The sequence below is a fragment of the Oratosquilla oratoria genome, chromosome 30 (genome assembly GCF_046742065.1).
Source record: "Oratosquilla oratoria isolate Oo_2021 chromosome 30, ASM4674206v1, whole genome shotgun sequence".
Lineage (NCBI taxonomy): Eukaryota > Metazoa > Arthropoda > Malacostraca > Stomatopoda > Squillidae > Oratosquilla > Oratosquilla oratoria.
This window is the reverse complement of record NC_134806.1, coordinates 42,078,863-42,094,077: the sequence shown is the minus strand read 5'-3', so window position 1 is coordinate 42,094,077 and position 15,215 is coordinate 42,078,863. Positions and strand designations below refer to the sequence as shown.

At 38.9% G+C, this 15,215-nt stretch overlaps 1 protein-coding gene across 5 annotated transcripts in view; it reads right to left on the bottom strand.

Annotated features, from left to right (window-relative positions):
• Window positions 1–15,215, bottom strand: part of c12.2 (von Willebrand factor A domain-containing protein c12.2) — a 353,857-nt gene that overhangs the window by 22,843 nt on the left and 315,799 nt on the right. For all 5 annotated transcript variants that reach the window (XM_076212829.1, XM_076212831.1, XM_076212827.1 and 2 more), the window contains 3 exons: window positions 8,744–8,892; window positions 1,422–1,578; window positions 472–652 (listed from right to left, as the gene is read on the bottom strand). In XM_076212829.1, the coding sequence (XP_076068944.1) occupies window positions 472–652; window positions 1,422–1,578; window positions 8,744–8,892 (487 nt within the window). The remainder of the gene's footprint in view (window positions 1–471; window positions 653–1,421; window positions 1,579–8,743; window positions 8,893–15,215) is intronic.

Here is a 15,215-nt window from a genome sequence, read left to right as displayed (position 1 = left end):
AAGTATCAGCTACATGCTACTGAGCAGATTTTAACCTCACAATAATATGCAGCCAATACCCCAGACAGGGTCATGAACATGATAACTGTAAAATACGTATGCAATCAATATCCCATATAGGGTGAAAAGAGGGAATAAAATCAAAGTTGATACAAAGGTCTTGGGTTTGCTCTGGAGACTAAGTGTCCCCTTTGGGACTGCATCACTAGATGGAGGAGAGGATACTGACAGGTTCTGAAGATGAATGGCAGAAACTTCAGACTTTCTGATATTTGTCTTGAAGAATTACCACTTGTAGGTACATGTCAATGGTCCCGGTACAAAGGATATACTCAATTTACCTGTGAATTTATTTATACTCTGAGAAGGTTGGTTTGTATCACTACATCCAGAAAGTAGATCTGAGTACATCTCTTCAGCCTAGTTTCATTGGTGCAGTGTACATATTTCAATATCTAATTAGATTCTTACCTAGAGCTCCAAAGAAGTCATTGCCTAGGAAAGGAAATCCTGGTCTGTTGGCCAGAACAATCATCCGGAAGTCTGGATGGGAGACAAGGATTTTCCCAGCACTGGAAGAAGCTGGGACATGACCAGGGGGCATGATACGCCGGCCATCTGACAAGAGCATCTCACCACTTTCAACAAGAGTCTGAAAGGACAGTAAAATTAAGTCACACTTTCTATAATAAATCATACCTGGTTATGAGACCTTTTATATGACTTTGTGTGGTCTTTCTTACTCTAATTTTTGTAAGTCTTTTTGCAACAGAAGCTTTCTTTATTAATTTACTGGTAGCTGTACACAGCACAGCATATGCTGAGGCATTCCTAGCACTCAAAAAGTAGGGGGCTCAGATGAGGGAGGCAAAACCAAAATGTGCATGGCACAATTTTGGCATTACACTAAGTTGATTTACTGAAGTAAAATTGTGACACCAGTCTAAACTAATCAGCATATGGTGGTAATCTATCAACATATTATTCCACAAATTATGATGCACTGAAGTAATGATACTGTACTTTTACAGTTGAACTAATAATAAATGCAGGTCTTATTACTGCTCAAAGAAAAATCATGCAACACTAAAGATAATATCAAATGCTCCAAATAAGAAACATATGGAAATAAGTTTCAAATGTTTTTTGTGTCATCCTTGCAATTTTATATATTGCATTTTCATATCTGAGTATCCTATTGCAAAATAAAAATTAAACTAAACTATAAAGATATGTCAATATTTTAAAGTGTACATAAGGATAAATAAATGCTTGACCTCAACCACTGAACACATGGTTTGGAGTCATGGATATGCAACTCCTACTTGTATGTTTGTTCTAGTTCCTCCCTCTCTAGGCTTTATTTTTCGGCCAAAGGAAACCCATAAGTACCCACTCTACTTGTGAGTTGCAGGACGCACCTTGAGAACACATGTGACGTGGACAGGTGCTTTATCTGCTTCATCTACTACCAGAACGTGGCCATCGCGGACAGCTTTCACGAGGGGGGAGTCTTCATGCTGAATCCTTCCCTCTTTCACTGTTGGCTGGAGGGTCAGACTCTGCACTGTTGTGTCCCTGTAAATAATACATTCCAATTTATAGCCTGAGGCCTTTCCTAGGAGATATGCATCACCTAATGAGGAAGTGGCTGCAACCAGCCAGACTCACTGATCTTTTAATTGACATTCTTAGTCCCATTTTGGTACATAGTACCAGACCACAGGGATGAACACCCAAAATAGCGGAGTGCCCATGCCCAGAATTGACTTCAGGAAATAGGGATTTATTTTTCAGTCATCCATCTGGCATCAATCCATTGCCTTGGTCTAATCATCACAAGTACAAAACCACAAGGTATTTACTGTATATCTAATTGTCAGTGGCAACCATGACAATACATGGGGTTAAAACACAGACACAAACACACCAACAAACCACTGTCTGGAACAGACATCTAGAACGAGCTCTGGAGTACAGTGCTTTTTTGCTAAGTTGGAGGAAACGACTAATTGGTATTGTACAGGAAGGGAGCTTTGTTTATTGAGTGACCAAAATGATAAAATAGAATAATTTCAGTTAATAGTTTAAATATAAAATGGAGGATGATGAAGATAGACAAAAATATAGTGAACCAACAAAGAGAAGACTGGATGTAAGCAGGGTTGAATCACTGTTAAGTGTCATCCCAAAAAAGAGTTGCAACATGGAAATGCCGAAGATGAATCAAAAGTACAAAAGTGCTCTTTCAAGGTTTGCAAAAGAAAGTGGAATACTAGGTAGAGGTATGAATTTGGAATAAGATACAAGGTATACAAATATTCTAAGAAATCAGGAGATTACAGAACTAATAAATTAAATTATAGATCTGAAAACTGAATACAGGGCAATGTATAAAGAAGTGATTGAGCTAAAAAGAAGAAATGTTGAAACAAACAGGGAGCTTAATGATCTAAAAAAGGAATTAAACACAGTCAAAAGTGAGGAGAAAAGAATGAAAAAAGAAAATATAAACAAAAATGAGGCTTTGAAAAAAAAAGTAAAAGAACAAATACAAGCGGTGACCGAGAAAGTTGGAGAAACCATAAAAGAGACAGATCTCCAAGAATTTAAAAATCAATGGAAAGTGGATCAAGAAAACCAAAAAATAACTTTCAAAGAAATTGTACAACAACAAGTGGAAGAAAATCCAAAAGAAACAGTAATTAAAGTAATTAAGGAGAAAGAAAATTGGGTCAAAGACACAACTGATAAAAAAAAAGTGTATAGTAGTTTATGGTATTAAAGAAAAACACAATGTAGCTAGATACTTAAGAGAAAAAGAGGAGAAAGAAATAGCAAAAGAAATTCTGAAAGAGATACAAGAGGATGGGCAAGAAATGGAAAAGGAAATAGAAGTGCATAGAATACTCTAAAGAAAAAATAGACCACTAAAAATTAAACTAAGGTCTCAAATGATAGCAGAAGTACTAACAAAGACAGCAAAGTTGGCAAAAAGCAAAAAATACAAAAATATATGGATAAAAAAGAAATGAGCAATGATGAAAAAGACAGGGAAAAGACACTAAGATATGAAACAAATGAAAAAAAAACAGAAAAGAGCAGAGACTGAAAATAACAAGTCTTTTTTTTGAGAGAGAGTACTGGGCTTGAAGCTGAAAAAATGGTATATATATATATATATATATATATACATATATATATATATATATATATATATATATATATATATATATATATATATATAAGAAACACAGGAAACAAAAAAGGAAAAAGGAACAAATTAAAAATAATGTATACCAACATAGATGGCATGACTTCAGGACTAAATCAATTAAACAACCATCTGGCATTGTGGAGATGAAATTAAGAGGACCACTACCACCTAATACTGTGGGATATGGTTACATATTGGATGAAAAATAGAAAGGAGAAACAGGGTGGAGTCATGTTTTTGACTAAGAAAGGCTTTAATGTGACAAAGATAACAGAAGGAAATAATAATGTGGAATTGATTATGATAAAAGTTGAAAATAGTGACATGAAAAGTAGAAAATTTGTAGTGATATATGTGCCCCCGAAAACATATTCTTGGAAAGAGAGTGACCATTCCAAAATGTTGGAAGACACAAGGCATGCATTAAATGAAATACTGAAAGAAGGAGGAAACTTAGTAATTATGGGTGACTTTAACTCTAAAGAAATATGTTGGGAGGAGATGACAGTGAAAGGTGGAGAGGACCTTTGGGGAAATATACCACTAGGCATGACCATAAACCCACAATGACTCAATGGGTAAAAGAAAATACCAGATATAGAAATAATGAAGAACTGTAGACTAGACTTGATATTTACATCAGAGCCTGAAATTGTGGATAAAATGGAATACAGGACACCAATTGGGAAGAGTGACCACATACTAATAGAGTTTGAACTAAAAAAAGAAATTGATTTGGAAAGAAATGAGAAACACAGAAAGGGAAGACTAATGTACAACATAATGGATTTTGAGAAACAGAAAATTCTTTCAAAGAGTAAGTTGGGAAAACTTCTTTAATAAAGAAACAAAGATAGAAGAGAAATAGATGATATTAAAAGAAACTTATAAAGAAGGAATAGATAAATATGCACCAAAGAGAAAGCAAATTGGGTTAGAGATACAGTGGATAAAAGTGTATTGTTGTATATCGACTAAAGGAAAACATGGCATGGTTAGGTATTTCGGGGAAAAAGCAGAAAAAGAAATAGCAAGAACAATTCTAAAAATATGAGACGGAGACTAATAAGTAGTAAAGAAGGAAACAGAAGTACAGTATATAGAATGGGACAATATTCAAAAGAACTCAACCTCTAAAGATAAAATTGAGGTCACAAATGGTAGTAGAAGACATACTAGCAAAATCAGTAAAGTTAGCAGTGAACACTACAACAATATATGGATAAAGAGAAATGAATGTTGAGGAAAGGGAAGACACTAAGAGATGAAGATTAAGGAAAAAATGGGAAAAGAACGGAGACCGAAAGAAAGGAGTTCTGTTGGAGAGTCTTAGAAAAATTGTATGCTCGGGTAAGCAAAACGAAAGGAACAGAAAACGAGATGGAGAAGGACAAAGTATAAGTGGCTTATACTAACATAGACGAATTGATCTCAGGATTAAATTAACTAAATAATTACCTGTCAGAAGAAAAACCAGACATAATGGGAATTGCAGAGATGAAATTAAGGGGTCCACTACCACCAAATAGTGTTGGACATGGATTATATAATCATTGGATCAAAAATAGAGACGAGAAACAGGGCAGAGGAGTCATGTTTCTGGCCAAGAAAAACTTAAATGTGACGAAGGTTACAGAGGGTATAAACAGTGTGGAAATGATCATGATAAAAGTTGAAGATAGTGACATGAAAAGTAGAAAGTTTGTAGTGATTTATGTGCCCCCAAAAATGGGCTCTTGGAAAGAGGGTGAGCATTCAAAAATGTTAGAAGATACAAGGCATTCATTAAACGAGATGCTGAAGGATGGAGGTAACCTGGTACTTATGGGAGATTTTAACTGCAAAGAAATCTGTTGGGAAGAGATGACAGTGAAAGGTGGAGAGGATCTATGGGGAAATGTATTACTTGACATGACTATAGAACATACAATGACACAATGGGTAAAAGAAAATACCAGATATAGAAGTAATGAAGAACCATCAAGACTAGATTTAATATTTACAACAGAACCTGAAATTGTGGATAAAATTGAATACAAGACACCATTTGGGAAGAGTGATCACATATTAATGAAATTTGAATGAAAGGAGGAATTATGTATAGAGAGAAATGAGAAATACATAAAAGAAAGACATACAACTAAACAGACTTTGGGAAACTAAAAAAATTCTTTCAAAATAGAAATTAGGAAAAATTCTACAATAACGAGACACAAGTGGAAGAGAAATGGATGATTTCTATGGAAATCTATAATGAAGGAGTGGATGAATATGTACAAAGACAAACAGGAAAAGGTGCATAATAAGTGCTGGTTCAACAGTAGATGCAGTGAGGTGAAAGATAGAAGAGATAAAGCTCAGAATAGGTGGAAAAAAAAGAAAAAAATGGTAAGTGGCAAATATACATCAAACAAAGAAATGAATATGTAAAAGTGTGCAGAAAGGAAAGAGATATTATAAAAAAGACATAGAAAATGTAAAGTTCAACTTAAACTATTCTATAGATATGTGAATGGTAAACTTAAAAATAAACAGGAAATGGTGAAACTATGTCATGAAAATATAGAGTACTCAGAAGATTTAGAAATGGCTGAAGTCATGAATAATCACTTCAAGTCAGTTTTCACTAGAGAAAAAGTACAGCATTGTGATGAAGAGAATAAAGTGCCCCCCACCCCATGAGGGAAATAAAAATAACATAAAAAGAAATAATGGATCAACTAACTAACATTGATGTCAGGAAATCACATGGTCCAGATGGCATAGCAAATTGGATACTAAAAGAAGGTAAAGAAGAATTAATAGGCAAGATATATAACATAATAAATTGCTCATTCAAAGAAGGAAAAATATCATATGACTGCAAAATCCCAATATTATTCCGATATATACAGGAGGAAACAAAGATGACCCAACAAATTACAGGTTTCCTTTACAACCACTGTAGCCAAAATCTGTGAAAAAGTTATTATAACAGATGGTTAAAACACTTGGAAGAAAACAATATAATAAATATGATACAATTTGGATTCAGATAGGAGAGATCATGTGCTACAAATTTAATATATTTCTAGTCAAGACTAATAGATATAATACAAAAAAGGGATGGATGGGCTGACTGTGCTTTCCTAGACTTATAGAAAGCCTTCAACTAAGTGCCACATAAAAAATTATTAAAAAAAAAAAAAATGGAAAATATAGGACAGGTAGAAGGTAAACTACTAAACTGGATGGAGGATTTTTTGCATGGAAGGAATAGGAGGGTAGTGCTCAGAGAAAAGAGTTCAGCTTAGGAAGAGGTGATTAGGAGTTCCATAGAGATCACTATTGGCTCCAATAATGTTTGCTATTTATGTGAATGACATGGATGAAGATGTGGAATGTTACATGAGGATCTTTGCAAACAACGCTAAATTGTTGAAGAAGGTGAATACTGAAACAGATTGTGAATCACTACAGAGAGACCTGAACAAGGTACAAGGTTTGGAAATGGAGTCAGAAGTGGTAAGTAGACTTCAACATCAAGAAATGTAGCATAATGGAATTCGGAAAAAGTGAAAAAAAAAAGAATATCACGACAATATAATATTGGAACAAAGGAAGTAAAGAAAGTGGATTCTGAAAAAGACCTGGGAGTGATCATAACAAATGACATGTTCCCAGATAGACATACATACATACATACATATACCAAGGCTTTTTCCCCCTTACAAGGGGGGTAGCCAAAAAGAAAAAGGCATAAAATCATTCCCACCCATTCCATCCCTGAATACATTCCACACCCCTCCACCCTCCCTCTTATCTTAGCACCTCCTGAATGACGGGTCATCCCTGCACCTTGTCCACTGCCCTGGGTCAGAAGCAGTGTCGCAAGACACAGCACATCCACAGCAAGGCCGCTTCATTAAATCGGCGACCCCCCCCCCTCTCCGTCCCCCCATTGCATAAAATGAGAGGACGGGGAGAAATCCTTTCGGGCTGCATCAAATTTTACTCACACATACTACCTCACCCCCCATCCACCTGCCCATTCCACCTCATGCAATCACAACATCATCCATATACAACCATTCTCCATTCACCCCTGTCTTCTGTCCTCTCCCGTCCTTCCTCAACAGACATTCCCCTCTTCCCCAAAGCCCCCTTCACCCTATCCATCCACCTCATCCTAGGACGTCCCCTCATGTTCACTCCCTCCACATCTGCCTTCCATACCTCTTTTACTAGTCTTTCTTCACTCATTCTTTCCATGTGTCCAAACCATCCTAATATTCTTTCATCAACCCTATCTCCCAGCTCCTTTTCCACCCCTGTTCTCCTCCTCACCTCCTCATTTCTCACTCTATCTAGCCTAGTAACCCCCATCATACTTCTCAGACACCTCATCTCAAACACATTCAAACTCCTTCTCTCTTCTTCTCTTATGTTCCATGTTTCTGCCCCATACAGTGCTGTTGGCACAATCACTCCTTCATACAGTCTCCTCTTAGCATCCATTCCCAAATGTCTATTCCTCATTACACTCTTTAATCTACCAAGGCATTTACTCGCTTCTCTCAATCTACATTCTACCTCCACTTTCACTCCACCTTTCCCTGCCACATTTGCACCCAAGTATCTAAAACTATCCACTTCCTCCAGTCGCTCTCCCTTAATGCCCACTTCCAGTCTACTGCCACTTTCACCCCTTGTACATCTCATCACCTTACTTTTACCCACATTTATAGACAGATAGACAGATAAAGAAAATTGTTGGAGAATCATACAAGTTGCTAAGATCAATAAAGGTAGCCTTTACCTATTTGGACGAAAAATGGTAAAAAAAAAACTAGTCACACTGATAAGGCCAAGGCTAGAATATGCTGCGACACTATGATCACCCAGTACCAAAAAGAATATAAAGAAGATTGAAAGAATCCAGAGAGCAACTATGAAAATGGCCCCAACATTTTCAAACCTGTCATATGAGGAGAGATTGTCAAAACTGAACTTACCAACTCTGAAACAAAGAAGAGAAAAAAGGGACCTGCTGACCATCTACAGAATCATGAAAGGCATGGAATTCCTTGATAGAGAGGACTTACTAAATTGGGATAAGATAAATACAAGGGAACATAAGAAATTCAAAAAGAACAGCTATGGAATAGACCTGAAAAAAAAAGTTTTCCACACAGAGCGGTGGATCTCTGGAACAAACTGGATGAAACAATAGTGTGTGCAAAAACTATACATGAATTTAAGAGCAAACTAGACACTGCAAGATACAAAGATGAGACACCACAAGCACAGCTCCCCTACCTGTAAGATACAACTAGATAAATACACTGGATAGAAAGAAAGAGAGAGAGAGAGAGAGAGAGAGAGAAAGAGAGAGAGAAGACAGGAATGGAACTGATAGCAATTTTAACTCTATATCAGATATCTAAATGGTCAACCATTAATGTCCCCAATACTGAAGTATCCACAACATATGAACTAGCAGAATTAAGCAGAGTAAGAATAGGATTAATATAGGATACACAATACCTGTGAAGCTGGATGTACTCTCTTGGTCTGTTGAGGAGGTTGAGGAATCTATCTGCAAGTTTGTTCTTACCAACCCCCTGGTTCCCCACAAGGAGGAGATGGTCCCCTAAGAGCCAGTCCTGAAGCATTGACTCCAGAACAGCAACATGCTGCCAAAAAATTAAGGACAAGCATCAGAAAGGAGACAATGATATCAAGAATATGCAAGGAAATCCCTACCCCAAAAAAGTAAGCCTTTAGTTATTGTCCTCACCACAAGCACAGCTCCCCTACCTGTAAGATACAACTAGATAAATACACTGGATAGAAAGAAAGAGAGAGAGAGAGAGAGAGAGGGGATAGAACTGAGCCCTGTGGTACTCCGTTCTTAATGTTTCTGATGTGCGATGATTGGCCATTATATGACACATGAGCATTCCTGCCTGCCAGATAATTGGCCAGCCATCTTTTGGTGTTATTGTGCATGTCTGTGTTATATATTTTATTTGTTAGGTTGCCAACTTCTCACCAACTGGACAAAAGAACACAAATACATACCTCATCTCTACATCAACAACACTCTAATACCACACACAAACACACCGAAAATTCTTGGTGTAACATACGATACATCCATGTCTTTCAAACAACACCTCACAAACAGTCTCCTGGAGCTGCAACGTCTACGCCGTGGGACCACCCCCCAACCCCAAGAGTTGGGGGCCAATCAGCAGCAACTACCCCTGGCCATCAGCTCTACGCAGATGGCACCGATCCCCAAGGAGGAGCTACGCCTACCTGGGGGAGTACCACAATCCTTTTTTTCCAACACACAATGTTACGTTTTTTCTGCACTGAGGGGTCATTTTCCGGCGATCACCCCTCTTCTTCTACTTTTAGCCGGAGATGTAGAGAGCAATCCTGGGCCCACCACAAAATACACATGCCCAACATGCTCTAAACCCATTACTTCGAGCAGACAGACAAAGGGCTCAGTTCAGTGCAATATGTGCAAAAACTGGGCCCACCTCACTTGTGCAACACTTGCTGACACAAACCAATACACAAACACTTGGACATGTTCTACCTGCCCTCCAGTAACCCCAATCCCACCTCCCCAACCACAGCCAACACCCTTACCCACTCCCAATTTCCCTTTGCCCTTACCCCCGATTAGTACTCCCCTTCCTTTGTCCACGATCTCTCCTTTCCCCCCCTCTGACCCAGATCCTACACCCTTCCCACCACCACCCCAACCTCAACCCCAAACCGCAACATACAACACATACAAAACACACAACATCAACATATTACAACACAACATTGACGGTATTAACACTAAAAAACATGAACTTGAACACTTTCTTAAACAAAACTCCATACACATTGCAATTCTACAAGAAACAAAATTAAGACACTCACACAAAACACCATCATTTCATAATTACACCACCATCAGACAAGACCGGACTGACGGCAATGGCGGTGGACTCATCACCCTGATCCACCATTCCATCTGTTTTGTGGACACAAGTGCCACAACCAAAATTCTCCTCCCTACCACAGATAACACAACAGAAACCCAATCCATTCGTATCCGCACAGGCAACAATTCAACACTAACAATAGTTAACATGTACATTCCCCCCCAATCATCCCCCACAGTTCCAACCACCTTCAGACCTCAACTCAGCCAACTAACCTCAATCCCCAACCTGATCATGGGTGGTGACTTCAACGCCAAGTCGTCTGCCTGGTTTGTCGACAACCCTGACACAGACAGAGGGCTTGATATACAGACTCAATTCGACTCATTGACTATCATGAACAACACGCATAATCATACACATATCCCATACCAAGCCCTCTACACTCCCTCCTCTCCTGATATCACCTTTTGCTCCCCCTGCCTAACCCCAACAACATCATGGAGAGTGGTCGGAGCCCTTGGTTCTGACCACCTTCCAATCATCATCACCACCAAAACAAGATGCACCCCAGCTGGCCACAGACACACTTACACCAATTACAAGAGAGCTAACTGGGAAGCCTTTAATGAAGAGACAGAACAACATTTTGAAACACTTAACAGTACACCAATCACAAACATAAACAATGCTGTGCACGCTTTTAATACAATCATACAAAACGCAGACAAGAGATACATCCCTAGAGGCAACAGAAAATCACACAACCCCAACTTCACACCAGAAATCCAAGGCCTCATCAGACAACGTGACACACTTAAACACGATACCCCCACACCTATCCCTCAAAACATAGCAGACCAAATACAAACACTAAACACTGCAATTACCAATAAAATACATGAACAAAAAACACAAAATTGGCAAAACTTTATCAATACACTTGATCACAAAACAAACACCAGCAAATTGTACAAAACACTCAACAGCATCACACTATCCAACACTAACACTACACGCTCTCACGCAGCAATAATCACAACAACAGATAATCTACCCTCAAACAGACAACAAGCAAACGCACTCATACGTCATTTTGCACAGACGAGCCATCTTACATCTCACCCTGATGACCGACGCACCATTCGACGTAAGAAAGACTTTCCCACAGACTCAGACTATACACCCTTCATAGACAGTCAGACAAAACTCATAATGCATAGTCTCAAGCACTCATCTGCCTGTGGCCCTGATAACATAAGCAACATCCACCTAAAACACATTGGACCACAAGGTATACACGCACTCACAAACATTGCAAACTACAGCTATTCACACAACACTATACCCGACATCTGGAAGCATGGTAAAATAATCACCATTCCAAAACCGAACAAAGACCCAACAATCCCAACATCGCACCGCCCAATCACACTTCTCTGCACCCCCTCTAAAGTCATTGAACGCCTAATACTTAAACTTGTCACACCATATATTCCCCTTGCTGACTCACAACACGGTTTTAGGCCACTACACTCCACAAACACTCTTCTGACAAACCTCACACAAAGAATTTTAGATGGCATCAATTCAGATAGGCCCCACCATAGAACACTTCTTATAACATTGGACATTAGTAAAGCTTTTGATGCTATCCCCCGCCACAGCCTAACAAATAAAATATATAACACAGACATGCACAATAACACCAAAAGATGGCTGGCCAATTATCTGGCAGGCAGGAATGCTCATGTGTCATATAATGGCCAATCATCGCACATCAGAAACATTAAGAACGGAGTACCACAGGGCTCAGTTCTATCCCCCACATTATTTAATCTATACATGCATGACTTACCCACGCCAGACAGCTCAGAAATACAAATCTCTTCCTACGCAGACGATATAACAATCACATGCACACATCGTAACACAGACAAAGCTGCAGAAATAATCCAGCCTTACCTTGACACACTCAACACATGGTTCATCACAAACAGACTCAAAATAGCTCCAACCAAATCTACAGCAACACTTCTCACCAACTGGACAAAAGAACACAAATACATACCTCATCTCTACATCAACAACACTCTAATACCACACACAAACACACCGAAAATTCTTGGTGTAACATACGATACATCCATGTCTTTCAAACAACACCTCACAAACATAAAAAACAAATGCACACCTAGACTTAACGCACTTAAGTCAATCACTGGAACAACATTTGGACAAAACAAAGAAACTAATATAACAATATACAAACAATGCATACGCTCAGTGATGAATTATGCGAGTCCTGCATGGGCTCCTAATCTCAGTGAGACACACCACAACACCCTTCAAATCATACAAAACAAAGCCCTAAAAACAATTACAGGCTGCACAAATACATCACCTACAGACCATTTACACCATGAAACAAAAGTCCTCAAAGTCAAGGACCACCTCGACATGAGAGGCACACAAACACTTGCTGCAGCCACCACAAACACATCACACCCGCTACACTACATAGCAGAATACCCACACACACCAAGAAACATTAAAACTACACCCATAGACCTTTATTACACACAGATACTCTCTTCTCTTCCTCCACAACCACCAAATACCAGCCTCCGGAAACATATTCATAATCATATCACTCACCGCTCCATTAACACACTGAAAGACAACACACTGCTGCATGCCAGACCCCCTGATATCCACCCTTCTGAATCCTCTCTCCCACGTAAGGACAGAGTCCACTTGGCCAGACTGCGATGCGGTCACCACCCAGCACTTCTAAGCTACCAGAAGAGGCTGGACGACCGTGTTGTGAACAGCTGCCCAGGATGTAACACTTCGCCCCATACCATACAACACATAATGGAAGACTGCATTATACACATTCATGCACGCAAACAACACAACATACACTCTATAAAGGATTTGTGGGAAAACCCAGTTTCGGCTGTGGCCTTCCTTGGGGAGACGGGACTGCTCGGACAGACAGTCTAGGGAACGACAACAACAACAACAACAACAACAACCCTCTAACAAGCTGGTGCTAATCATCACAGTTGAATAAAGCAGTCATCTTTTACAGCCACAAAAGTTTGACTGTCATTATTTATATGATTAATTCTGCCTTCTGTAAGACTTTTTATGCAGCTGAGGGAACCCTCAAAAAATGAAAGGGTTAGAGGCTATCTTCACTAACCTTTCCATTACTATACTTGACTCACATCTAAACTACAATTGCTTCTAAATGGCTGTACTAAGTTGGGTAAATCTCCAGAAAAGCAAAGGTAAATAGTAATATCAGTTACCCTTTTAGTAATTTGGCTTTTACAGTAAAAGCCCTCGTATCCGGCCTTCTTGTATCCGGCACTTCAAATAACCGGCATATTTTTCACGAAAATCGAAAAATTGTGATAAAGATAGACGTATACAAAAATTAAATAAATTTTAATTTCCCGCGTGTGTTTAAAATCCCTGGCATGGTTGTAGTTGCTCTCGCCACCACCAGGGCTTCTCAGTCCCATTCACTTCTCCCGCCACATGTTAGCCACCTCCGTGCACATGTTAGCCAACTCTATTTTATCATGCCCAAAGTTGAGAAAAGGAAAGTGTGGTGCTTTCACTTAAGCAGAAGGTGGATATATGCAGAAGATTGAAGAAAGGCGAAAATAGAAAAATACCAAAGGAAGAATACGGCATTGGGTCGTCTACCATTTACGATATCAAGGCCCAATCCGAAAAGCTAAGAGAGTTTGCGAAGTTGAGTGACACGCCTGAAGCTGGAGAAAATTGCCACACGCTACAACATAAACGTGTGGAAATGCTGGACAAAGTGTTGTACGAGTGGTTTTGTCTTAAAAAGTCTGAAGGTGTAGCTATATTAGGCCCAACGCTGCAAGAAAAAGCCAAAGATTTTGCTGAAAAGATGTCAATTGGAGAATCGTGCCAGTTCTCAGATGGATGACTTAAAAGATTCAAGAATCGCCATAGAATACGTCGTCTTGATGTGTTTGGGGAAGCAAAATCTGCTGATTCACCTTTTGCAGAGGAGTTTATAGACAGGTACGTTAATTAACCTGTGCCTACATGGTAAAGATTCGCATCTCATATCTCAATTTATTTCTCGCATACACGGATGCATAGTGCATTTATATATATATATATATATATATATATATATATATTTTTAACTTTTCTTTCCTCCTTTCTGTCATAGGTTTGCAAAATTGGTTGCCGAGGACGATCTGAAATCGGAACAGATCTACAACGTTGACGAGACCGGCCTGTTCTACCACTGTTTACCGACATCTACACTAGCCAGTGAAGCAGAGGAAACCACCAAAAGATTCAAACAAAGCAAGGATAGACTGACGGTGTTACTGTGTACGAACATGGCAGGGACCCATAAAGTCAAATTGTGTGTCGTTAGAAAATACCGGAAGCCACGTTGTTTTAAAAATCTAATATACTTGCCAGTGGATTATCGCCCACAAAATAACCCATGGATGGACTCAGAAACATTCATGAACTGGCTCAAGCATGTGTTTGTCCCATCAGTGAAAGAAAATTAAAAAAAAAAGACTTCTAGAGGACAGCAAATTTATTCTCCTACTCGACAACAATAAAGCTGAGGAACTGAGCAATGGAAACATTTTTATCGTGTATTTACCGCCGAACGTAACAAGTGTCATCCAGCCCATGGATCAAGGAGTGATTCAAAACTTAAAAAAGAATTATCTGAAAAGTTCTATGCGCAAACTAGTTTATTTTGAGGACGGTGGCATTTCCGAATTCCAACGTGGGCTTAATGTTAAAGATGCTATTTTTATGGAATCGCTAGCTTGGGAGGATGAAAAACAACAAACTCTAATGCGATGTTAGAGAAAATCATATCCGCAAATAATGTTTGAAGATCAGGAAGGGAATAAAAAATTTGAGGGTTTTCCATCGGCAAGAAAGAATCAGTGGTGAAAGAATTGAAAGATGGGTTATCGCGCTAAACTTTGCATTAGTGACGAAGCGATACAAGCGTGTGTAGATATGGACAGTGACCG